General features: G+C 53.2%; 2 protein-coding genes and 1 pseudogene across 2 annotated transcripts; all 3 read left to right on the top strand.

Annotated features, from left to right (window-relative positions):
- Nucleotides 1–296: 296 nt before the first annotated feature.
- Nucleotides 297–9,579, top strand: SERPINA1 (serpin family A member 1). The gene is made up of 5 exons (XM_090271351.1): nucleotides 297–379; nucleotides 4,879–5,510; nucleotides 6,937–7,207; nucleotides 8,346–8,493; nucleotides 9,308–9,579. The coding sequence occupies exons 2-5, from the start codon at nucleotides 4,883–4,885 to the stop codon at nucleotides 9,497–9,499; spliced, it is 1,239 nt and encodes a 412-aa protein (XP_090127477.1). The 5' UTR covers nucleotides 297–379; nucleotides 4,879–4,882; the 3' UTR covers nucleotides 9,500–9,579.
- Nucleotides 9,580–17,450: 7,871 nt separating this feature from the next.
- On the top strand, nucleotides 17,451–22,338 carry LOC150017222 (alpha-1-antitrypsin-like). The gene is made up of 4 exons (XM_090271350.1): nucleotides 17,451–18,084; nucleotides 19,517–19,787; nucleotides 20,575–20,722; nucleotides 22,132–22,338. The coding sequence occupies exons 1-4, from the start codon at nucleotides 17,451–17,453 to the stop codon at nucleotides 22,321–22,323; spliced, it is 1,245 nt and encodes a 414-aa protein (XP_090127476.1). The 3' UTR covers nucleotides 22,324–22,338.
- An 80-nt stretch (nucleotides 22,339–22,418) lies between these two features.
- On the top strand, nucleotides 22,419–23,824 carry LOC150017221 (large ribosomal subunit protein uL30 pseudogene; annotated as a pseudogene).
- Nucleotides 23,825–25,490: the final 1,666 nt, after the last annotated feature.

The following is a 25,490-nucleotide window of genomic DNA, read 5'->3' as shown; positions in this document are numbered from 1 at the left end:
TTGAGGCAGGTCAGGAAATGGCAGCTCTTGCTACCAATAAAGCAGCCAATGAGCACTCCCCAGCAGGAGTGTAGCACCGGGAGGGTGTTTTCCCAAAGCCTGAGTCATGCCAACCCACCCTGAATGCAGGACACTGCGGTTTATGAGCAGGGACAGTGACTCCCTTTGGTCTGTGGAGCGGAGGACTCTGCCTCCCTGGGGAGCGGTGCCCAGCAGATGGACTTAGTCCCTGTTTGCTCTTCTGATAACTGAGCTGACCTTGGTTAATGTTCACCAGCAGAAGTCCCATCGCCCCTCCGAGCCTACTGCTTAAATACGGTAGAGGACAGGGCTCTGTCTCCTCAGCTGTGGTCACCAGCCAGCCCTGGGACAGTAAATCGTAAGTATGCCTTCCACGGGGAGAGCCTCCAGAAGGGCCTCCGGGTCCCTGCCCTGCTCAGGCAGCCCCGGGGCTGAGGGGTGCAGGGAAGATAGAGCAGGGTGGGGGTGGGCCTCCTGTTGTCATAGTAACAGCATCCCTGGAGGTTCTTTCCTGCTCCCTCAGCTTGCCCAGGGCCTCCGGAGTACTTCTTACTACTGAATCACCTGGCCCTCTGTAAACAGAAGTGGAAGTGGGTGTCTGGCTCTCCCCTCCTTGGACGGAGGAAGGAGAGTGTGTCCGTTGGCTCAGCTCCTGTGGCCTTCCCGTCGACTGATTCCTGTAGGCCTCGCCTCCCCTACTCCTGGGGTGTGCATCTTTCCCCCCTTCTACAGATGAGAAAGTTGGGGCCTGGAGAGGGATAGTGAGGAGCCCAGGCTAATGTAGCGTCCCAGTGCGGAAGCCAGGCCAGACTAGGAGCCCAGATTTCCAGCTGCCCACTGGGCTTCCATCCTCTGCAGAAGCGCTCAGTAGAGAACTGCGTCAGGCCTCACCCTAGAGGGATCAGAATAGGCCTCCCAGTGCACAGTGGGCCTTTGGGTATCCTCGCGCACGTGTGAGATGGGACACCCTGGGAGGGACACCATCACAGGCTGGCCAGGCGGCTTCGAAGCTCCTTACACGTAGTCCCGCACTTAAACCTCATGGCCGCCTCCTGAGGTGGTTAGTCCCGTTTTACAGAGGAGGAAATTGAGGACAGAGACATTCATGACCTGCCCCAAATTACACAAGCCCCACCGACCTCATCTAGAACCCACGCTCCTGATCCCATTCTTCCTGTCAACATTAATTCTCCTGGGTCTCAGGTTCCAGATGGGGAATGGGAAGCCCGGGCTGGCCTCCTGGCCTCACTGACACTGGGCGACCCTGGACAGTTACTTAACCTCTGTGTCCTCTAGAGCAAAGTGTAGATAACCTTTGTCCTCTTTCTTCTCACCCCATCCCCAGTGGCCTTAATCTCTGGGGTGTTAGAAGGACATGATCTTTCCATCTTTGAATTTTGGAGGTGGAGCTACAAAGGTGGCCAAGGCCAAGGCCACCAGACTCCCACACAGTGCTCTGAAAGGACCACAACATCAATGGCAACTGGCCCTTCCGGAAAGCTGACTATGCGCCAGGCACATCCTGGCACGTCGCAGGTAGTTAATTGCTCAATAGCGCTATGAGGAAGCGAACCCTTGTCAGTTCCAGAAAATTAAGGTTCAGGGAGGTTAAGTAACTTGTCCAAGGTCACGGAGCTGATAGTGAATGGAACTCGGCTATTCTGACCTCAACCGCAAAGTGACACTGCCCTCGTCACCTGGCCAGGCCGCCTGTGCTGTTTTCAGCTTCAAGACCTCTGGCTTCAGCTTTTTACACAGAGAAAAGCTAAATGCCAAGTCCTGGAATCCAAATGCCTACAGTTCAATCCCAGCCCCGTAAGCAACTAGCTCTGGGGTGTTCAGTAGGTTACTTCATCTCTGTAGGCCTCAAGTTCTCCATCCATAAAATGAGCCAGGAATAATTCTCTCCTCCAAGGGTAAGCTTTGTGAGGTTAAATGAGACAGAGCATACAAAACACCCATTGTTTACTGTGTGATGATAATGACAAGGATGCTGATGTTTGCTGGGCACAGGGTTTGGCAGCTAATAGGCAATAAATTAATACTTGGAGAATTGGATTTAAAATTGTCCAAGTTCAGAGGTCGTTCATTATTGAGCAGGGGCCTCTTCTCTGGTCTTGGGCAATGTGGCAACTTGTCAGAAGGAGTCAAGTATGTCCCCTGTCCGTGTGCAGGTGTGTGGGGGTGTCCCCACCTGCTGGTGCCTGCCCACCCATCACTTTGTTTATTTCTCACCTCTGCCTTGCAAGAGATTCTGTTCTCACCTTTATAGACAGGAAGCTGAGGCTCAAAGAAGTGACCTCACTTGCCCAAGGCCACATGCCCATAGGAAGCAGGGTTGGGTCACAACTGGGCTTATTTAGCACCTGGTTGTGGCCTTAGGGTGCCGTCGCTTCCTGGATCCCTCTGGGTCACTCTCAGTCATTCACTTTATGCTCCTGAGATTGGGCAAAAGGTATAGCTCCCTTCTCTCCCCTTTCCTGGCAAAGGCTGCTCCCACCTGCCCTGGACTCTGTTAACGTCACTATGCCATTTTCATTCTTTCTGCTTTAAAGATGAATCCATACGCCTCTGGGTCCTTCAGCATCTACTTTCTCATCTCTGGGTGGCTTCCCCAGTACTAGGCTTTGGGGTCTGTGGCCTTTGATAGAAGGGCAAGGAGACAGCAGAAGTCTTAGACCCCTGGAGTTGTAAGGAACAGACTGAAAGGCACAATGAAGCCAACAGGAGGCTAAAGGCCAATGTCAGCGCCCCTCGGGGCTGATTCTGACACTCACAGAGTCTAAGACCGGAGGGCATGGCTGTCTCAGTCTGGTGTTCACGTGGAGGGAAAACCAAGGCTTGCTCCGGCTTTGTCACTGGCTTGCTGTGTGGCCTTGGCAAGGCTCTGACCCTCTCTGGGTCTCACATCCCTTACTATAAAAGAAGGAAGCTAGATAAGGTGGTGTGACCCCCCCCAAGAAAATGGGCTGGGGGTGACAAGTGCTCACCCCAGCTCTAGCCCCTCCCCACCACAGCCCCATGCCAGCCTTGCCGCCTTCTTAGAGGCCAGCAGCCTTCCAAGGGGCAGGGCATGTCACCCCACGCACCCCCCCCATGGGGATCACATTTTGCTCCCCCAAACCCAGATACCCCTTTAATTAAGAACCCAGTGCTAGTGCACAGGAACCTCCCTTAGGCCGCCCCCGCCTCTATTGATCGGGTGGAAAGAGCAAGACCTCTATATGAGAAGACGCTTGCCCAAGGCCAGTTGGAGGGTAGTGGTCCTGTCAGGGCTAGAGGTCACTACCTCTGGCCCTGAGGCCACTTGGCATAGTGTCCTCACCCTGTGAGGCCCAAATTCCTCCTGATCTGTGAGTCTGCAGAGACAGAAAATTTCTATCAGCCTGGAAGGACCGCACCGCAGCCCAGTGGGGAAGCAGAGAGAAACGGGAGGGAGAAGAGCATTCAGCACTGTCTTCAGCTCTAAAACCACAGGCCCGCTCAGGAAAAATATAAACACGGATTGTGTAACATGTGGTCTACTTTTTGGGTTATTTACAAATATAAAGGCCAAAAAAGTGGCGCAGAGAGGCCAGTGCTGGGCTTCACTTTGTCGTTTTATTGGGGAGAAACTTCCAAAAGTCTGAGGGGGAAGGGGAAACCCAGCATTTATTTCCCACTTCCCCCCCTCAGGCTTTCATATTCTAGGTTCAAGGACTCCTTTGTCTTTGTACTTACAACAAGGATGAGTTCAGGTGTGTGAGTCGTAGCCAGCTGCGGGGGCCCCAGGCACATCCGCCTCGGCTCTGACCCCAGTTTCCCCAGCTGTGAGGAGAGCAGGTTGTACTCGGGGTCTGCAGGCTGGTGGCCCGAGACTGGGCCCCTCTGGGGGACAGGGAGCTCTGTGTGGCAGGGCGGGCTCCGTGTCGCTGTGGGCGGCAGTGACTTTGCCCATCACTGGGGCCTCACCACCCCTGCCCCCCTGCCACGGAGCCCACGCCCCTCCTCCATCCTCGGAAGGCCCCCGCTAGCCTCTCCCCGACAGAGCTGCCGTCTCAGAGGCCCTCCGTGTAAGACTGGTGTCTGGACCTTTATCCCTAAGTTCTCCCAACAACCTCACATTCCAGATGGGGCAGAACGAGGGCCAGAGAACTAAATGACTCGGACCCAGAACCCAGGTCTGCTGGAGAGAAGAGATGCTTTTTCAATTCCCCTCCCCACAACCCCCAACTATAGTACAAAGACAGCTTCCCTAACACCCCAGCATTGCTGAGCCCAGAGCTGGGCCACAGACGGCGACCAGCAGCAGCAGCAGACTGCAGGGGCCACAGCCCATTCCTGCAGCTGAGACCACAGACCAGCTCAGCGTGAGGGCAGCCTTCCTGCTCAGTGAGGCTCACTGTGAGTGGCTGGGGCCCAGCCGCGCAGCAGCAGGTCCGCAAAGCTCCACTGTATCTGGCTCTGTCCCCTTGCACAAGACCCTTCCCCGTCTCTGCCCATTAAATGCCAGGCTTCGATGGCAGCCTTCACAGGGCTGGTCCACATCCAGTCATCCCTGGGCCTGATCTGGCCTGCTTCCTGAGTAATTGTCAGCATGTACATTATGCGTCCCATGCCTCAGTCTCCCCTATAGTGGAACTGGCACTCCAGGGTCATTACTAGTGGAGCCATCGAGAACATGGACTCCAGACCCAAACTATGCAGGCCTGTGATTCTGTTGAGTCTCTCAGTGACGGTGAAGTAGGAAAGTGCTTGGCATAGCGCTGCACAAAGTAGGTGTCTAATAAACTCTGGTGGCTTTACATGGTGTTCCTCAGTGGCCAGGGGACTCACTGCGTCACCTGACTTGGGTGTGATGCCCCTTCTCTCACACAGGACAATGCCATCCTCCAGCACGTGGAGCCTCCTCCTGCTGGCAGGCCTGTTCTGCCTGGCCCTTGCCTCCCTGGCTGAGGGTCTCCAGGGAGATGCTGTCCAGGACACAGATCATGAGCCAGCCGGCCACAAGATCTCCTCGAGCCTGGATGACTTTGCTTTCCGCTTCTACCGCCAAGTGGCCCAGAAGTCCAATGGCACCAACATCTTCTTCTCCCCAGTGAGCATCGCTACGGCCTTTGCAATGCTCTCTCTGGGGGCCAAGGGGGAGACCCACACCCAGATCCTCGAGGGTCTAGAGTTCAACCTCACTGAGAGAGCAGAGGCTGATATCCACAGAGGCTTTCAGAATCTCCTCCAGACCTTCAACCAGCCAGACAACCAGCTGCAGCTGACTACCGGCAACGGCTTGTTCATCAGTAAGAGTGTGAAGCTAGTGGATAAGTTTTTGGAAGATGTCAAGAAGCTGTACCACTCAGAAGCCTACTCTGTCAACTTTCAGAACTCTGCAGAAGCCAAGAAACAGATCAACGATTACGTAGAGAAGGGAACCCAAGGAAAAATTGTGGATCTGGTCCAAGACCTTAGCAGTGACACCGTTTTAGCTCTGGTGAATTACATCTTCTTTAAAGGTAAGGCTGCACAACAAGCCTGAGCTTGTTCCCATGGAAACGTCCAAAACTGTTCTCACACGCTCAGTTCTTAAACTCTCCTTGGCAGCGCAGGGGGTGAGCTGACTGCACCTCCGCACGGGTTACTCAGCTCTCCTCACACAGCCCCTGAGACCCTTCCCGTGACCGAATAAGGTCAGGGAGTGGTGGGTCAGACAGTCAAAGTGACATCTTCCCTGCAGGACCTGTCAGATCCTTCTGTGCGTGTTCTCGTGGGCATCGCAAACCCCCACCAGGGAGGGAGGCTAACTATGTAATGTTTCCCCGGGCGACAGCCAGAAAAACAACCTTTAGCAAAGTGTATAAAGGGAATGGGATTTCTTGAATTATACTTTGAACAACTCCAGTGTTCTGAAAGGAGTGACAGCTTTAGAGTCCAAAACTAGGGTTCAAATCCCGCCTCTACCACTTATTAGTTGTTTGACTATCAGCAAGTCATTTTGCCCCTTTCAGGTTCTAGTTTCCTATTTGGAACATGAACATAAGAATACCATTGCTGTCAGGTTTCTGTAAGGAGTAAATTTGTCACAAAGAACATGGGACTGTATGCTCACAAAGTAGGTGCTCAACTAAACTTGGCTCTCAGTCCGCCTTCCTCCCTGAGAGATGAAGAAGTCAGAAAGCTGTGGGTCCCAGAGGGCGTTCTGAGGCTGTTTAACAGTCCACGGAAATGGCCTGGGGTAGGGGAGGTGAGAGTCAAGGTCAGAGGCTGCTTCCTTCACACTGATGGCTCATGGTCTGAGTCACACAGTGCAATGGAGAGCACTGAGGCCGGAGTCAGCACATTCAGGTCCCAGCTCCACTGTGGGACTTCAGGTGTGTCCTGTCCCCTGTCCAGCCTCAGCCTTCATCTCCCGTCCAAAGAGAAACTTGGGCTCAGGGGTCCCCGAGACTGCTGTCTACTCTGACTTGCCAGGATGGTATAGCAGAGGGGAGATGCCCAGGCCTCCACATGTCACATGTCGGTCCACGAAAAGGCCATTAGAGTAAGAACAGGAGTGATTCCCCTGAATGGTAAGAACCACTGATTAACAAAGGGAGGGGACACTCAGGGACGTGCCGGGTATGACTGGGGCCAATAATTGTCATTTAGAATCATCCAAGCAGCCCTCAGATAAGCATGAAGTTCAAGTCAAACTGCTTACTCTGCCCGCCTGACCGGCATCCCTCAGCCTCTGCAACACGGAAGACCGGGGCCCTCCCTGAGTCTGGCACCGTCCTCACGAAAGTGCTAGCGGTGGACGGCTGTCACATCAGCTCCACTGTACAGGCGGGGACGCTGAGGCTCAGAGAGCGCCAGCTCATGGGGAGGCTCGGGGCTCCTCAGTCTATCCCAGGTGCATACCCCTTCCCACCCCGGCTGATAGGCACCCTCGCCTCTCTCCAGGCAAATGGGAAAAGCCCTTCGATGCGAACCAGACCACCGATGAGGACTTCCATGTGGATGAAGCCACCACCGTCAAGGTGCCCATGATGAGCCGCCTGGGCATGTTTGACGTGTACTACTGTGACAAGCTCTCCAGCTGGGTCCTGCTCATGCACTACAAGGGCAATGCCACCGCCTTCTTCATCCTGCCGGACGAGGGAAAGATGCAGCACATGGAGGCTGCGCTCACTAAGGACGACTTCACCAAGTTCCTGGAAAGGAGACACCCAAGGTGAGGTCCCCCGTCAAGCCTGGCCACAGGGGGGGTGAGCATGGACCCCCCGCCCCGTGGGCCATGCAGCTGTGCGTGACCCTGTGCTTCCCAACAGAGGCTGAGCATCAGTTCAGATAGCACCCCCGAGAGAGGCACAGTGCCCACAGCTCAGGAAGCAAAAGTCCTGCCCTTGGGGACCTCCTGCCCAGTACGGACACTGCCCCTTCCCAGGGCCCACACCTGGTGCAGGGGTAGCAGCACCAACACGTGCCACGGGAGAACCCAGAAGGAGGTAGGGGGCTCTCAGGCAGAGGTAGCAGGTGCGTGCAGAGTGAAAAGATAGAAAGTCCACGGCTGGGCAAGGGGAGAAGTTGCTTGGAGAGGCCAGAAAAGCAAAGGCCCAGGGTGAGGACAGTCCCTGTTCTCTGTCACTAGGTCAGTGTGGTTTCATTCGGTCACCCAGAGTGAAGGGATACTCTAGCACGTACCCCAAATTAGTACACATCACTGCATTCACAAATATCTTACCAGGTACATACATATAAATGAATACAAATACAGAACACTATGAGGTTAAACTTAAAAGAGGAGTATTAATAGCTCTACCTGTCCAGCCCCAGTCCTGTGCTCCTTGCACCAGACGGGGAGGAAAAAGAACAGGCAGGAGCTGGATCCAGGGCTGGTCAAGGAGGGTCAGAGTGAGAGTCAGCTCCTTCATGTCAGACCCCTCTCAGCCCCCCTTGTCCCCGCACAGCACAAGAGCTGAGCAGCCAGCCCCGGGTGTCACGCGTCACTCACTGAGCAGATGTGACTCAGCACCTCACAACACGCCCCATGTTCCCCTGGAATTCCAGCCTGGAGTTCCCCGTCTGGGGGTGACCACAGCCCGCAGGGCAGTGTGCAAAGCGCTTCCGGAGGACACCCTGGATCTATCTGCCTGCAGGGCTCTTCACGGGAGGAGGCACTGAGAGGCTTTGCAGGACAGGAGGCCCCACAGCTTTCTAACGCTCTTTGACACGGGGCAGAGGACCCACACACACAATAAATCTACACCGACTTCCGTCCTCCCGTGGGCGGAGACAGGGTGCGAAGCGGAGAAACGGCCAAAGAAACACTTCCAACGTGAAATCCCTTTGTTTTCTAACCGTCCTGACAGCTCTGCCAGTGTACACCTGCCCAGACTGTCCATTTCTGGGACCTACGATCTGAAAACCACCCTGGGCGAACTGGGTGTGACCAGGGTCTTCAGTAATGGGGCTGACCTCTCGGGCATCAGTGAGGGAGCACCCCTGAAGCTGTCCCAGGTGAGCTTCTCCGTGATTTCCGTGGGTCAGAACATGTATGGACGGGCTGCAGCCCAGGGCGAGGGGACAAAGGGACAGGCACACCTCCAGACCCAGGTCTCTGAGGAACGCCATTGGGCTCACCCAGACTGGGACATGGCCAGGCGGCTAAGAGAAGGAGGTGGCCCCTTGTGTTCTGGCATTTTCGGGACGACCTCTGAGGTTTTGTCACTGACCCTCTGTGTCACCTTTGGTCAGGGCCTTCCCTTCTTTGAGCCTCGATGGGCCCATATTTACAAAGACAAACTTAGGGTCAGGGGCATCAAAAGACTTTTGCCTCCACATCCTGACATTGGGAGCTGGTGATGCATCAGCAAGTCTGAGTTAATGAGTGATTCTGGCTAAAGACGCCATTTTTTCAGGGGGAGTGAAGGGGACCAAAGAAACAGCTACATTGCAATACTGGCTACAAACTGAGTGCCGGGTTGTGGACTAGACGCCATAAAGGTCCTCATCAAAGTCCTGATCCCCAAGGGGCTTACAACCAGACACTAGAAACAAGAGGCATGGCAAGGAGGACAGGAAGTTCCAGTAACGCTGCCTCCCGAGGTGGCGGGCAGGTTGCAGGGAGGCTGGGGATGGGGGTGCAGGTAGAGTCAGGCGAAGACCCTGGCAAGGTGAGCCAGGCCTGTGTGTCCCCTGCTGGTGGGGGTGGCAGGCCCCAGGAAGCACCGCCCTGGATTCCACTCCTGGCTCCAGGCCATGCTCCCAGGCCTCGCAGTGACAGGCAGCCTGTGCCCACTGAGAACAAGGTCCTGTGCTCTCTCCCGTCCAGGCCCTGCATAAGGCTGTGCTGACCATCGACGAAACAGGGACGGAAGCTGCTGGGGCCACATTTATGGAAATGATTCCGATGTCGCTGCCCCCAACTGTCAAGTTTAACAGGCCCTTCCTCTTTGTCGTATGTGATAGAAACACTAAGAGTCCCCTCTTTGTCGGAAAGGTGGTGAATCCCACCCAAAAATAACTGCCTCTCTGGTTCAGCCCTTCCCTCCCAGGGCAGGTCCCCTCCCTAGGTGACAATAAAGAATGACTGACCTGGCCCAAGCTTGAGAGTGCCGTGCAAATCCCTCATCCTCTCATATTTGAGTCTCCCCTTTCTTCCCCAGGAGATGGGGGATCAGGTACCCACTGTACTGACATGGTCAGACACGCTGCCCAGCACTGTGCACCACCAGGAAGGAGTGCTGGCTAAAAGCCATAACTTACTGCCTCATCCCCAGTCGCTATCAAAAGCTCCGGATTTCCGGGACGTCCTTTCTGGAACTGCTAATGGGGAATCACACAGCTCAGATTCCAGCCCGCGGCTGCCGCTCCACCCAGCGTGCACCGGGTGCTAAGCCCCCACCCGTGCCCCGTGGGAGCCCTCCCCTGGCAGGGCTGCTAGCGCCGACCGCAAGGCTGCCTCTCAGGTGCTCCCAGCACCTCCAGCTCACACAGGGCATGGATGGGCCATACCTTGGGCAGCAGAGGGAGACCAAGTGCCCTTCTCATCCCTCACTGTCGCCTGAGTCAGGTGGGGCCCCGACTACACACACAGCTCTCACTGATCTTTCCAGGAGCCCTTTCCAATGGGGCTGGACTGGGACACACATTCTGCCCTGTCATTCCATCTCTACCCCAGGACCCTCAAATATGTTCTCCTAGAAGCAGGTCTCTTCTCTCCAGATGAAGACAAGGGTCTCTGGCCTTGGTCTGTATCACCTGCTCAAACTCACCAGGACAGTCACTCACCTCTCCCCCACCCCAAGACACTTTATCCTATGTCTTCTTATCCTCCCTCATTATGTGGCCAAGATGTCTGGGATGGCTCATGGGAGAGGAAGTAGAGCAGACCATCGGCCCCAGTGGTCCTGCCTGCCCTCCCCTGGCTGAGCTCTGAAGGGGGACACACTCAACTTGCCTTGTTCCTGCCCCATGGCCCTCCCCATGGTCTTCGGAGGAAAAGCATGGCTCTGGGACCATAACTGGAGGCTGCCCCAGGAGCAGCCCTTTCCACTAAGGGCCACATGGCTCCTTCCCATCCTCAAAGGCCCTGCTGAAGGGCTACAACAGTCAAGGTACCTGGCTGGACCCCCAGCCTGAGGGATGAGCTTGTCCTGGGGAAAAACTGCCCCATCCCACACAAATCGAATCATCACAGTCTAAGCCACTCACCAGGCATGAATGTACCCCTTACGAACAAGGTTGGATCATAGAAATGTACACTTAAGTCAAATGGCCACAAATGTGCAGTTTCACATTATTTAATATAACGGGTGATGATTCAACTATTTCCCAAATAAGCCTCATATCCTTTTGAGTTTTCCCTGCCTAGAGACTTCCAACTTCCACTAACTCCAATAACGATATGAGCATTGCCAAACAACTCCAGTGATGCCAGACCTGAGGATCAAGTTCAGATTCTGTCACTTCCCAGCTGGATGACTTCTGAGAAATTGTCAAACTTCTCCAAGCCTCCGTATATCCCCATGTGATATAAAACCTACCTTCAGATGCTGTGAGGTTCAGATGGTTAAAACAGCTTTGAAAGGACAGCAGAGCAGGGTGCCAGTGCTGGGGACTCTATCTGTGGCCTTACAGGCTCCTTCTATAAGCCAGGCTCCCCAGGGGAGGCTATTCACACATTCCCTCCCCGAACCCTCAGAGCGGCACTGCGATGCTGCTTTGCTCTTATTATGTCCGTTCTGCAGGGGAGGACACTGAGGTCCGGGTAGGCTCGTTGTCTTGCTCAGGGCCACGGAGGTAGTCAGGGATAAAAGTGGCTTTGGGGGCTTAGCTTCCCCTCCCCACCTCACCACATCACCCACGTTCCCTACCAGACGGCTCCCCTGGGCCTACGCAGAGCCGAATTCCTCCTTGAAGCATGAGGGAGGCTGGAGACCCCAGCGCACACCTAGGCAAGGAAAACACCCTCTGCCCAGCAGGGAAGCAGCTGAGCTGTTGCAGCTCCTCCCACCCAAGGTTCCTGAGCGCACAGCCCTCAGGAAGCAACGCGCGTCCTTCACGGTCCCCAGCATGGGCATTCCGTGGGAGCAAAGGGGCAGACGCAACAGCCAGCTGGGACTCCTGAGCGTCCAGAGAAAGGCCAAGAAGGCTGCATGAGCTTGGGGCACTCCCTAAGATAACAGCATTTCACCCTGAAGGATGGCCTCTCATGCCAGTGTCTGCACTCTGGTAGGCAGAAAGCCAGCTCAGATTGTCTTCCAGCCCCCAGAGGAAGAATTCATTGGCTCGGATGGGAACCAACGGGGTTCATTCATGGGGTGGGCAAAGCATCAGGGCAGCCTTGTTGTAAGGAGGACAAGAGTGTGCCACAAATCAGGGAGGACAGCCACCAGCCTCAGCTTTGCCTCCTCTTTAGGGTGTCTAAAATGTATCCACTGACCCTCAAAATTGGTCCTTAAAGGGCACAGGCTAGGAATCGTTACCCCCCATTTACAGATGGCGAAATGGAGTTCCAACAGATTGGAAGACCCAGGCCTAGAAGGCAGGTCCCTCACATCGGCCTCAGCTGCCTCGACAACATATTCTCCAGACCAGGAGTCCCCAGCCCTGGAGCCACAGACCAGTACTGGTCCGTGGCCTCTTAGCAACCGGGCCGTACAGCAGGAGGGGAGCAGTCGGCTAGGGAGCAAAGCGCTGCTCCCTGTCACCATCTGAGCTACGCCCCCTGTCTCCGCATCACCCCCACTCCAGGTCTGTGGACAAACTGTCTTCCACGAAACCGGTCCCTGGTGCCAAAAAGGGTGGGGACCGCTGCTCAAGACTGTCTCAGACCTTATGAATAATTCCAGCCTCCCAGTCCACATGGGGTCCGCCTCTCTGGCCTCACCCCCACTGAAGACAAGCTGCTGGGGGTGCTGGGCTGGTGCAGGTCAGCTTCCGCCTCCAGCAGGGATCCATTCTTCTCTGAGACAGATGAGAGAGAAATACACAAGCTGCCTCCAGCTGAGGCGGGGACAACATGGCAGGGACACCCCAACTTCTCTCCCAGTTTGCAGGGAAAGACACAGCAGGTCGATTTTAAACATAAATAACAAGCTTTTGCGTTTAAGTGCAAGCTCTGCCCTGACTGGTGGGGCCATCTGAGCCTCACTCAGTAAAACGAAGACCAAGGTCAAGGGGGCTTCTGTGTCCTCACATATGTGCACTCATTCAGAAATGGGAAATACGGACTGTGTACTGATTTCCATCCCAGGGGCTCCCTCGATCCGCCCCACAAGCCCATGGGGTGGGCATTTGCTCAAGAAAATGCAAACATTTGCTGGGTGCCTGCAAAATCTGGGGACAGAGAGAAGGGCTGCAAGCGCCGACCAAAGGCTGCTTCCCAGACGCCCCCAGCACCTTCAGCTCACACAGGTCCCACACTCGAAGAACAGCAGCCTATGAAGGTAACAAATGAGGCCCCGCAGCATGGTGGACGTGTGCCTTTGGAGTCCTTCCAGAGCCATCGGCACCGATCCACAAACACGCACACACAACCTTCAGAGGCTGGGGCCTTTCCGTTTTGTCCTTGTTGGGTGTTCACAACTGGTCCTGCCAGCAAAGCACACAGCCATGCTCACGGCCGGCCCTGTGGAGCAGCTTCAGAATGAAACCAAGCCAAGTCTTGGCGGAGTCATGGAATCAGGGCTCCTGCGTGGAGAAATCAGGGCTCCTGCATGGAGCACCCTCACCAGGCAGCTGCCTCCCCAGCGAGGACACAGGCAGCAGGCAGGGTGCTAGCCCCTGAGATTCGGAGCCTTTGTTCCCACAGCAAAAGTCAGTTTCTCCTGACTGACCGAGAACCTGAGAAAACGCCCTCCAAGAAGTCGTGGGGGGGAGCCACACTTGAAAGTGTGATAAGGGGGTGATAAGCTCATGCCAGGGGGGAGTCGTCCAGGTGCTGTGATGAGCATGTGAAGTCACAAGGGGAGTGGGACAGTCTCACAGGGAAGGTCTGGCCCCAGGGACAGCGGTCAGATAATTACCAGGGACATTTGCTCCCTGAAGTCAAAGCTGCTTCCCATGACTAGGTGCTCACTTTGTACTACTTTTTATAAAACACTTTGATGATCTGGGAACAAAGTGAACACCACGCAGTGGAAGATCAGAGCTGTTAGATTTTTTTTTTTTTTTTAATGTTTATGGTGGGAGTTTCTCAGAGAGCACAGTGAACAGGGCAAGTTAAACCAGTTTCAAGTGTACGACTGTAACGCATCGTCTGCACACCGCACGGCGCTCACCGCCCCAAGCCAAGTCTCTTTCTGCCACCATTTGTCCCCCCTTTTTCCTCTTCCACCCCCACCCCTCTTCTCCCTGGTAATCACCATAGTGTTTCCCGTGTCTGTTCTTTATTTTCTTTGCTCAATCCCGTTACCCTTTTCCCCAGTAGCCAAGGTCTGGAAGCAGCCCACGTGCCCACCAATAGAAGAGCGGGTGGCAGCGCTGCAGCACACGTACATGATGCACTACTACGCGGCAGGAAGAAAGAGGGCCTCTTACCTTTGCGACAGCAAGGAGGGACCAGGAGAGCATTATGCTGAGTGAAATAAGCCAGTCAGAGGAAGCCAAACACCACGTGATCTCACCGATGTGTGGAATCTAATGAACAAAATAAGCTAACAAAGAAATTTAAAACAGACTCATGCGTACAAAGAACAGACTGTATTAATTTTAAAAAGGCATTTTTCTTTAGTCCACAGCTATCAATAGCCTCAAAATACGTTTTGGGTGTAATCACTATACAAGTTCCTTTCATTCTGAGGTGATTTTCAGCATTAAAATGTTAGGATAAAAATGTTACAGGCAGTATCACAAAGAAAAATTCAGGACTCTCACATTGGCCTCCAATCAGTACAGAACCATGAACAGGCCACGTGGGCTCTGCGTGCCTGTTTCCATCACCGCAAAATGGGGATAATGAGACCTAACTCATTAAAAGTTACTTCCATGGATTGTTCTGCAAAGTGCTTTTTAGGGCTGGTTCTCACTGAATATTAAACTTAACCAACATTGTAGATTCCAAAAGCAACAGTTTGGGGCCAGCTTCCCACTTCCTTCCCTCTTGATTCACTGGCAGAAAAGCAGCAGACGAGTGACTACAGGTATGTGCACCACATGTCACCACGGACCCTAACCTGGGAGCCGCACAGCATGGTGTCTGTCCCCGGCTCTACCACTCACAGGCGCCGGGAGCTGGGGAGTCCCCTCTCTGTGAGCCTCAGTTTTCTCACTAGCAACGTAGGAACATCAGGGTCCCTGAGGCCTGGATATTCTGCAGGACGCTAACTACACAAGGGTGGCCTGATGTTATTCTTTCACGTGGTGGCTCTGAGCCTTGGCACATGGCGGATGCCTATTTACGTCCCTTCTACACCGAGACAAATGGTCTTCGGGGTTCGGCTCCAGCCCCCCAACAGGAGTGTTCCTAGGGCTGGCACCTTGGCAGGAACAGGCCTGTGACCTCAGACCGTTGACATTTACTGAAGGTCAATGGTGTCTTGGGCGCACTGCCAGGCTCTGGGTGTGTTTTAACCCTTTGCTCCTCTCCACAGACCTGCGCTGTGGGTATCAGAGCAAGACACCCCCTTCGGTCATGGGTAGCCAAGGGCTCCCACCCCCCACCCTTCAGGCGGCCTCGCCCCTGCTGGTTCCGCTGGACTGGGCCGCCTCAGGGAGGGACAGCGAGGCCCTCACTCTGTGGCTGAGCCTGGGGGCTCCCCGGGCTCACTTCCTTCATGACGGGCGTGGGGGGTTACTGGCCCACGGACTGCCCTATAAGCCAGGGAAGCCAGACAGCCTGTGGCATGCATCCAGCCCCGGGAGCCTCTCTCTGCAGAAGAAGTGAGCTCTGCCTGCTCAGTGAGTAATTCTGCCCCAGCCTCCTCCTGCGCTGGCGCTGGGGGGTGAGACTGGGCCGCCGGGCCAGGGTGACTGTCGCCACCTGCCAGAGGGGAAACCGGAGGCCCAGGGCCAGGCTTGGAAGCCGGTCAGCGAGCCTTCACCGTCCTGCTCGGCACAGCCAGCAGGCGATGGGATCGCTCCCCTCAGATCCCCCAGCACACAGCAGGCCCTCTGTGACAACACGTGCCACTGGGCCCGGCTGCTCCCTGTTACTTTTCTCTTCAGTCCCTCCCCGCAGCCTTGGTGGGATTCACCTGCGGCTCTCAGACCTGCAGAGGCTGGGACGAGGCCCCTTGGCAGCTCCCCCGTCCCCCTTCTCTGCCTCAGGGCCCTTCCTCCTCACCTGTCGGAGCCAAGACGGGCCCTCGCCCTTACCTTTGATCCCGTGCCCTGTCTACCTTATTGGAGAGAGCAGGTGCCCACTGAGCTTCCCGCTTCCAGAGGATGGCCGATGGTCTCCCCCTCTGCCCCCTGGCCTGACCTCCTGCCCCGCAGACCCTGGCCTTGGCCTCTGAGAGCCTGAGGTGTATTCATTAACTCTTCAGATAACCCTGCTCTCTTCTCTGTCACCTCTTCCCCTTCTTATCTGGGTTCATGGCCCATCTTGATTCCAGTTGGCCCTCTCTGACCCTACGAGTTACAGTTTGCAAAACCCATGACCGTCCCCCTAAGGCCAATCTCCAGGTCTCCTGGCTGTAAATTTTGATGACTAGACTGATTTTACTCACTTCTCCCAACAATCTCATTTTAAAGAGGAGACTTGGAGAGATTAAAGGTCGTGGGTCCGCAGCTGGGAAATGACAGAGGCGGATCGGAACCAAGGCCTATCGAAAGCTAAAAGAAATGCTCTTCCACCACCTCCTGCCCCACCCCACCCCCAATATCCACCCTGTGTCACTGGGGAAAGCAGCACCTCTGAGGACCCTGTCTTCTGAGCCCAGGGCGGGGAGGCAGGGTATGCCCATGTGGGCAGTTGAGCGGACTGCCGGGACTATAGACAATTTGGGGGGTGGGACCTGAGATTCACCATGGGGCCACCTTCGAGTGGCTGCTCGGGTGTATGGCTGTATCTAAGTTCCTAACCCCCTCAAACCTCACTTCTGACGTCCTGTAGCATGAGGACAGCAAGACGCTCCATGAGACAAAGGTCAGTTGTCATCTGAGAGGGTCTCCGGGGCAAGCGCCCTTGGGTGCTTTTCCACAACAGTGCTCCCCAGGCCAGGAACAGTGCGGGGTCGGTGGTAACCCACTCTGGGCTCAAGCGGCCTCTGCGTGAGAGCTGCAGCAGCTGCGAGAGAAGGCAGATGGACGAGGGGTGTGGTGAGACGGCAAGGCTGGGCTGGGATCGGGCAGGATGGGCGTCCTCACGGCTCTGGCTGTGTGTCCTTCGGCGAGATCCTTCCCGCTCTGGGCAGCAGCCTCTCTGCCCAGTAAATAACAAAGTTCAATGGCAGCCGCCCAGGGCTGCTCCAAATCCAGTCCTGCCTGAGCCTGATCTGACTGCTTCCTGAGTTACTGTGTGCGTGAACCTGATGTATATATAGATCCCGTGCCTCAGTTTCCTCTTTGGTAAAACAGGGCTGTGGCTCTTGCACCTCAGGGTCACTGTAGATGTTAGTGAGGCCGTGAGGCATGGACTCTGGACTCACACTACCTGTGTGTGATTCTGGTCCTGACACTTCACTTGCTCTGTGACCTTGCACAAGGGACTTAACCCCTTGGAGCTTTGGTCTCCTCCTCTGTAGACTGAGAATTGTCATATGACTTAGATTATAAAACTGTCGTAAGAAGGCCATGAGATAAGATAGCAAAGTGCTCAGAGCAGAGCCTGGCATACGGGAAGCACTATCAAAGTCTTAGCTATTGGTTAGAGCCTCTCAGTGACGGTGAAGTAGGAAAGTGCTTGGCATAGCACTGCACAAAGTAGTTGTCTAATAAACTCTGGTGGCTTTACATGGTGTTCCTCAGTGGCCAGGGGACTCACTGTGTTGCCTGACTTGCGTGTGACATCCCTTCTCTCTCACAGGACAATGCCATCCTCCAGCATGTGGAGCCTCCTCCTGCTGGCAGGCCTGTGCTGTCTGGCCCCTGCCTCCCTGGCTGAGGGTCTCCAGGGAGACACTGTCCAGGAGACACATGCATCCCAGCAAGGTCATGAGCCAGCCGGCCACAAGATCGCCCCGAGCCTGGCTGACTTTGCTTTCCGCTTCTACCGCCAAGTGGCCCAACGGTCCAATGGCACCAACATCTTCTTCTCCCCAGTGAGCATCGCTACGGCCTTTGCAATGCTCTCGCTGGGGGCCAAGGGGGAGACCCACACCCAGATCCTGGAGGGCATAAACTTCAACTTGAGGAAGGTACCTGAGGCTGATATCCACACAGGCTTACAGCATCTCCTCAACTCCCTCAACCAGCCAAACAACGAGTACCAGCTGGTCAATATGCTATTTATTGATAAGAACCTGAAGCTAGTGGATGAGTTCTTGGAGAATGTCAGGAGGTGGTACAGCTTAGAAGCCTTCTCCATCAACTTCAGAGATGCCGAGTCGAAAAAACAGATCAACGATTATATAGAGAAGGGAACCCAAGGAAAAGTTGTGGATCTGGTCCAAGACCTTAGCAGTGACACCGTTTTAGCTCTGGTGAATTACATCTTCTTTAAAGGTAAGGTTGCACAACAAACCTGGGCTTGTTCCCATAGAAACGTCCAAAACTGTTCTCACATGCTCAGTTCTTAAACTCTCCTTGGCAGCGCAGGGGGCGAGCTGACTGCATCTCCGCACGGGTTACTCAGCTCTCCTCACACAGCCCCTGAGACCCTTCCCGTGACCGAATAAGGTCAGGGAGTGGGGGGTCAGACAGTCAAAGTGACATCTTCCCTGCAGGACCTGTCAGATCCTTCTGTGTGTGTTCTCGTGGGCATCGCAAACCCCCACCAGGGAGGGAGGCTAACTATGTAATGTTTCCCAGGGCGACAGCCAGAAAAACAACCTTTAGCAAAGTGTATAAAGGGAATGGGATTTCTTGAATTATACGTTGAACAACTCTAGTGTAATGACAGGAGTGACAGCTTTACAGTCCAAAACTAGGGTTCAAATCCTGCCTCTACCACTTTTTAGCTGTTTGACTATCAGCAAGTCATTTTGCCCCTTTCAGGTTCTAGTTTCCTATCTGGAACATGGACATAAGAATACCGTTGCTGTCAGGTTTCTGTAAGGAGTAAACTTGTCACAAAGAACATGGGACTGTATGCTCACAAAGTAGGTGCTCAACTAAACTTGGCTCTCAGTCCGCCTTCCTCCCTGAGAGATGAAGAAGTCAGAAAGCTGTGGGTCCCAGAGGGCGTTCTGAGGCTGTTTAACAGTCCACGGAAATGGCCTGGGGTAGGGGAGGTGAGAGTCAAGGTCAGAGGCTGCTTCCTTCACACTGATGGCTCATGGTCTGAGTCACACAGTGCAATGGAGAGCACTGAGGCCAGAGTCAGCACATTTGGGTCCCAGCTCCACTGTGGGACTTCAGGTGTGTCCTGTCCCCTGTCCAGCCTCAGCCTTCATCTCCCATCCAAAAGAAAAACTTGGGCTCAGGGGTCCCGGAGGCTGCTGTCTACTCTGACTTGCCAGGATGGTATAGCAGAGGGGAGATGCCCAGGCCTCCGCATGTCACATGTCGGCCCAGGAAAAGGCCATTAGAGTAAGAACAGGAGTGATTCCCCTGAATGGTAAGAACCACTGATTAACAAAGGGAGGGGACACTCAGGGACGTGCCGGGTATGACTGGGGCCAATAACTGTCATTTAGAATCGTCCAAGCAGCCCTCAGTTAGATAAGCATGAAGTACAAGTCAAACTGCTTACTCGGCCCGCCTGACCGGCATCCCTCAGCCTCTGCAACACGGAAAACCGGGGCCCTCCCTGAGTCCGGCACCGTCCTCACGAAAGTGCTAGCGGTGGACGGCTGTCACATCAGCTCCACTGTACAGACGGGGACGTTGAGGCTCAGAGAGCGCCAGCTCACGGGGAGGCTCGGGGCTCCGTCAGTCTATCCCAGGTGCATACCCCTTCCTGCCCCGGCTGATAGGCACCCTCGCCTCTCTCCAGGCAAATGGAAGGATAAATTCGAGGCTGAGCGCTTCGTAGAAGGAGACTTCCACATGGACAAGAAGACCACCATAAAGGTGCCTATGCTCAACCGCGTGGGCTTTTTAAATCTGCACCAGGACCAGGCGCTCTCATGCTGGGTGCTGCAGCAGCACTACAGGGACAGAGTCCTCAGCCTCCTGCTCCTGCCCAGCCCGGGGAAGACGAAGCAGCTGGAGGACAGCCTGTCCGAGGAGTACGTCTCCAAGGTCCTCCGAGCCATGGACAAACGGTGATTCCCAGCCCAGGGCTGATCGGGAGCTGCCACACCAGGCCTGGCCTGAGGGCAAAGGGAGGGGGGACCCACAAATTGTGCATGGCCTTGTGCTTTCAGACAGACGCCAGCATCAGTTTAGGTAGCACCAGCCAGGCTCCATGAGAGGGACAGTGCCCACAGCTGAGGGGGCCAAAGTCCTGTCCTTGGGGACTTGCAGCATGGACACAGCCCCTTCCCCATGTGAGCGCCCGGGTCAGGGAGAGCAGCACCAGCACGCACCAGGAGGGAACCAAGAAGGAGGCAGTGGGCCTCCAGGCAAAGGCTGAAGGTGGAGGGAAAAGACAGGAAGTCCGTGGCCATAATCATGTCAGACCCCTCTCAGCCCTCCTTGTCCCCGCGCAGCACAAGAGCTGAGCAGCCAGCCCCAGGTGTCACGCGTCACTCACTGAGCAGATGTGACTCAGCACCTCACACCACGCCCCATGTTCCCCTGGAATTCCAGCCCGGAGTTCCCCGTCTGGGGGTGACCACAGCCCGCAGGGCAGTGTGCAAAGCGCTTCCGGAGGACACCCTGGATCTATCTGCCTGCAGGGCTCCTCACGGGAGGAGGCACTGAGAGGCTTTGCAGGACAGGAGGCCCCACAGCTTTCTAACGCTCTCTGACACGGGGCAGAGGACCCACACACAATAAATCTACACCGACTTCCGTCCTCCCGTGGGCGGAGACAGGGTGCGAAGCGGAGAAACGGCCAAAGAAACACTTCCAACGTGAAATCCCTTTGTTTTCTAACCGTCCTGACAGCTCTGCCAGTGTACACCTGCCCAGACTGTCCATTTCTGGGACCTACGATCTGAAAACCACCCTGGGCGAACTGGGCGTGACCAGGGTCTTCAGTAACGGGGCTGACCTCTCGGGCATCAGTGAGGGAGCACCCCTGAAGCTGTCCCAGGTGAGCTTCTCCGTGATTTCCGTGGGTCAGAACATGTATGGACGGGCTGCAGCCCAGGGCGAGGGGACAAAGGGAGAGACACACCTCCAGACCCAGGTCTCTGAGGAACACCACTGGACTCACCCAGTCTGGGACGTGGTCAGGCGGTTGAGAGAAGGAGGTGGCCCCTTGTGTTCTGGCATTTTCGGGACGACCTCTGAGGTTGCATCACTGACCCTCTGTGTCACCTTTGGTCAGGGCCTTCTCTTCTTTGAGCCTCGGTGGGCCCATATTTACAAAGACAAACTTAGGGTCAGGGGCGTCAAAGACTTTTGCCTCCACATCTTGTGACATTGGGAGCTGGTGATGCATCAGCAAGTCTGAGTTAATGAGTGATTCTGGCTAAAGACGCCATTTTTTCAGGGGGAGTGAAGGGGACCAAAGAAACAGCTGCATTGCAATACTGGCTACAAACTGAGTGCCGGGTTGTGGACTAGATGCCATAAAGGTCCCCATGAAAGTCCTGGTCCCCAAGGGGCTTACAATCGGACACTAGAAACAAGAGGCATGGCAAGGAGGACAGGAAGTTCCAGTAACGCTGCCTCCCGAGGTGGCGGGCAGGTTGCAGGGAGGCTGGGGATGGGAGTCAGGAAGAAGTGAGGGCACGCAGGTGGAGTCAGGTGAAGGCCCTGGCAAGGTGAGCCAGGCCTGTGTGTCCCCTGCAGGGCGGGGGACCTCGGTGGGAAGGACATGCTAGGTGATAAGAGAGGACCAAGCCTGGTTTTGAGGGGCGAGGAAGGCACCAGCCCTTGGGGAAGGGAGGGTGAAGAAGAGGAGTCTGGGATGAACGTGAGTAAATAGGTGTAACCAGTTGATGGTGCCCCACGGTTACCAGATAAGATCTTCAATTTTGTTGTACTCATGAACATACACATACATGCACATGTCTACCCCATGCACACAGATACACACACATATTTATCGAGCACCTACTCTGACTAAGGTTTCTCTCATAAAGCACTTCGTGACCCTTGGTGATCATATCATGTCACTCTGATTTTCCCGCTTGGGAAAGTGAGGATTTAAGAAGAATATTCACGTCCTTGGGGTGACACAATTAGTTAGCTAGTGGGAAAAGTGGGATGTGAACCAGATCCTGTGGTAGATAGTCATGTTCTTTCCACTACACCATGAGGATTCAAGTTGTACATCTAGTAATTCTTTAATAAGTATGTTCAAATGGTAGACACCCAGCTGGCAATTCTGCTTGTTTGTCATTGTTTTGTTTTTTTAAATCAAGAAAATGCTATAAAGACCCAGGTCCCCACTGGGCCTCTGGACAGACCCCTTCTTTGAGCCCCCACGACAGCTCCCTCCATGCCCGGCTTGCTCCCAGGCTGGTGCAAGCTGCCTCTGCTCCTTCCCTCCAGGCGCTGCATAAGGCTGCACTGACCGTTGATGAGGATGGGACAGAGCATTCCGGTGCCACCCTTTCAGAAGAGACTGCCTGGTTTAGGCATCTGACTGTCAAGTTCAACAGGCCCTTCTTAATCATCATCATGGATGAAAGGACCAACATTCCCCTCTTCGTGGGAAAGATGGTGAATCCCATGCAAAAATAACTGCCTCTCTGGGTTCAGTCCTTCACTTCCCCAGCCAAACCCCTTCCCTCGATGGCATTAAAGAATGGATAAACTGGCCCAACCTTGAGAGCGACATGAAAATCCCTGAGTCTCTGAGTCTCATTTCACATCCCTGGGATATGTGTGGAGTCCTGGCTAAAACAATCTTTCTATCCACTTAATATTTATTAAGTGTTTTCACCGTCCAGGCATTGTGCCCAGCAAGCATGAAATTTTGGCTGAAACCCATCATTTACTTAACATAGTACAGAGCGAGAATCAGCAAGACAGGAGACGGACTTACTGCAGATGGGTGGCACCTAATTAATTATTTTGGTTTTGATAGAAGAGTGGTAGGAAAAGAGGGCAACAGTGAGGCCAGGCTAAGCCAGGCAGCCCACACTCAGGGGGAGAGCTTACAGATCTGTACTTACTCAGAGGACCCAATCAATTCAGAATATCAAAGGCTCACATCCACATTAAATAATGGTGTGGGGACCTCTGGTTAGATCAAATACTAAAACATAAAAAAATGTTCTAGAAGAAAGCACTGATTGATTTATTCTTAACATTGAAGTGCATAAGATCTTTCTAAACAAAATAGTAAACACAAATCCATAAAAGTAAGGATTATCATATTTGAGTTTATAAAATACAAACTCTATAGCCAAAAAAAAAAAAAAAATGCCACTTGATCCACCAAGAAGATACAACAAATATAAATATATATACACCAAACATCAGAGCAAACATTGACAGAAGTAATGGAATAAATAGACAGGAACACAATATAGTAGGGAAAGCAATACCCCACATTCAATAATCAATATGAAAACCAGACAGGAGATCAATAAGGAAACAGAAGACTTGAACACCACTATAGAGCAATTGGACTAATAGACATTTCAGAACACTGCACACACAAGGGCAGAATACACATTTTTCTCAAGTTCACACAGAAAATTCTGTGTACCTGCGGAACCCAAACTGGCATTTGTCATCAGAATCAGAGGTATCAATGGTGTGAGCCCAAAGGTTCGAAAGGTGCTGCAGTTTCTTCGCCTTCGCCAGATCTTCAATGGCACCTTTGTTAAGCTCAACAAGGCTTTGATTAACATGTTGAGGATTGTGGAACCATACATTGCACGGGGGTACTCAAACCTGAAGTCAGTAAATGAATTGATCTACAAACGTGATTATGGCAAAATCAACAAAAAACGAACTGCTCTGACAGATAACGCATTGATTGCTCGATCTCTTGGTAAATATGGGATTCTCTGCATGGAGGATCTGATTCATGAGATCTATACTGTTGGAAAACGTTTCAAAGAAGCAAACAACTTCCTGTGGCCCTTCAAATTATCTTCTCCACGAGGTGGAATGAAGAAAAAGACCACCCATTTTGTAGAAGGTGGAGATGCTGGTAACAGGGAAGACCAGATCAACAGCTTATTAGAAGAATGAACTAAGGTGTCTACCATGGTTACTTTTGTAATCTGATCAGTTAATAAACAGTAACTGCTTTAAAACTGAAAAAAAAAAAAAAGAGGTTGGTTTCCACAGCTCTCAGGTTACTAAAGTGCCAGATGAAAATATAAAAAAACGTAAAAAAAAAATGATGAAGGCATGCGGAGACACGCTTCGCCTCCTCGCTCAACCATAGAAAGAATTACAACCAGATCTCAAAACTAATAACACCCAGAACCATCTGAAAATTGAGCTGTATGGAGGTCTGAAAACCAAGGATTTAAAGATGATACATTCATCCAGATGGGCAGCAGGGGTGGAGTCCTGGAGATGGGCGGAGAGGCGGGGTGGCAGAAAGACAGCAGTAGTAGCAGCAGAAGAGGCAGGAGGGACACCTTAGGAGCGAGCGATCCCAGCCCCAGGCCAGACCGTACAGCCTAGGGGTCCAGCACCAGAAAGATAGACCCCCGTTACCTCTGGCTATAAAAACCAGTGGGGGTTGGGACAGCAGAAGAAACTGCCAGATTTTTGCCACTTGAAGGACCAGCACAGTCACAGAACACATGCAAGCCCACCCACTCCAGGATTCACCATTGGGGCAGCAGCTGGAAGGGCACCAGTCACACACGGGAAGGGGGTGAAATGACTAGAAATGGGGAGAGCACAGGATGAACAGCCAGAAACCAGGTGGTGGCACTGCACCCTCTCTGAGTCCTCGCCACACTGTCACAAAGTGGTGAAATGGGTGACCCTGCCCTGGCAATTACCTAAGGATCTACCCCACACAATTTACAGGTGCTTTTTCTACACAGGCCACACTACTAAGATAGGGAGTAAAAGAGCTCTGCCTAATACACAGAAACAAACACAGGGAGGCTGCCAAATTGAGGAGGCAAAGAAATATGGCCCAAATAAAAGAATAGAACAAAACCTCAGAAAAAGAACTAAACAAAATGGAGGTAACACACCTATCTGATTCAGAGTTCAAAACACTGGTTTAAGGGTACTCAGAGAACTCCTTGAGTATGGCAAAAAAATAAAGGAAGAAATGAAAGTTACACTAAGTAAAATAAAGAAAAACTCACAGGGAACCAATAGTGAAGGGAAGGAAGCCAGGATCCAAATCAACGATTTGGAACATAAGGAAGAAATAAACTTTCAACCAGATCAGAAAGAAGAAACAAGAATGCAAAAAAAATGAGGAGAGGCTTAGGAACCTCTAGGACATCTCTGAATGGCCACCATCTGAATCATAGGGATGCCAGAAGGAGAAGAGGAAGAGCAAGAAATTGAAAACTTACTTGAAAAAATAATGAAAAAAAACTTCCCTAATTTGGTGAAGGAAATAGACATACAAGTCCAGGAAGCACAGAGAGTCCCAAACAAATTGGACACAAAGAAGACCACACCGAGACACATCATAATTGAAATGCTAAATGTAAAAGATAAAGAGAGAATCTTAAAAGCAGCAAGAGAAAAGCAGAGAGTTACCTACAAAGGAGTTCCCATAAGACTATCAGCAGATTTCTCAAAAGAACCTTTGCAGGCAAGAAGGGGCTGGCAAGAAGTATTCAAAGTGCTTCCCAGACAAGGTAAATCTAAAGGAGTTCATCCCCACCAAACCATTGTTATAGGAACATTAAAGGGACTTATTTAAGAAAAAGAAGATCAAAACCATGAGCATTAAAAAGGCAACAAAT

Source organism: Furipterus horrens, unplaced genomic scaffold (assembly GCF_987537825.1).
Source record: "Furipterus horrens unplaced genomic scaffold, mFurHor1.1.pri manual_scaffold_3, whole genome shotgun sequence".
Classification (NCBI taxonomy): domain Eukaryota; kingdom Metazoa; phylum Chordata; class Mammalia; order Chiroptera; family Furipteridae; genus Furipterus; species Furipterus horrens.
Note: the sequence above shows the minus strand (reverse complement) of the source record. Positions and strands in the feature narration are given on the sequence as shown.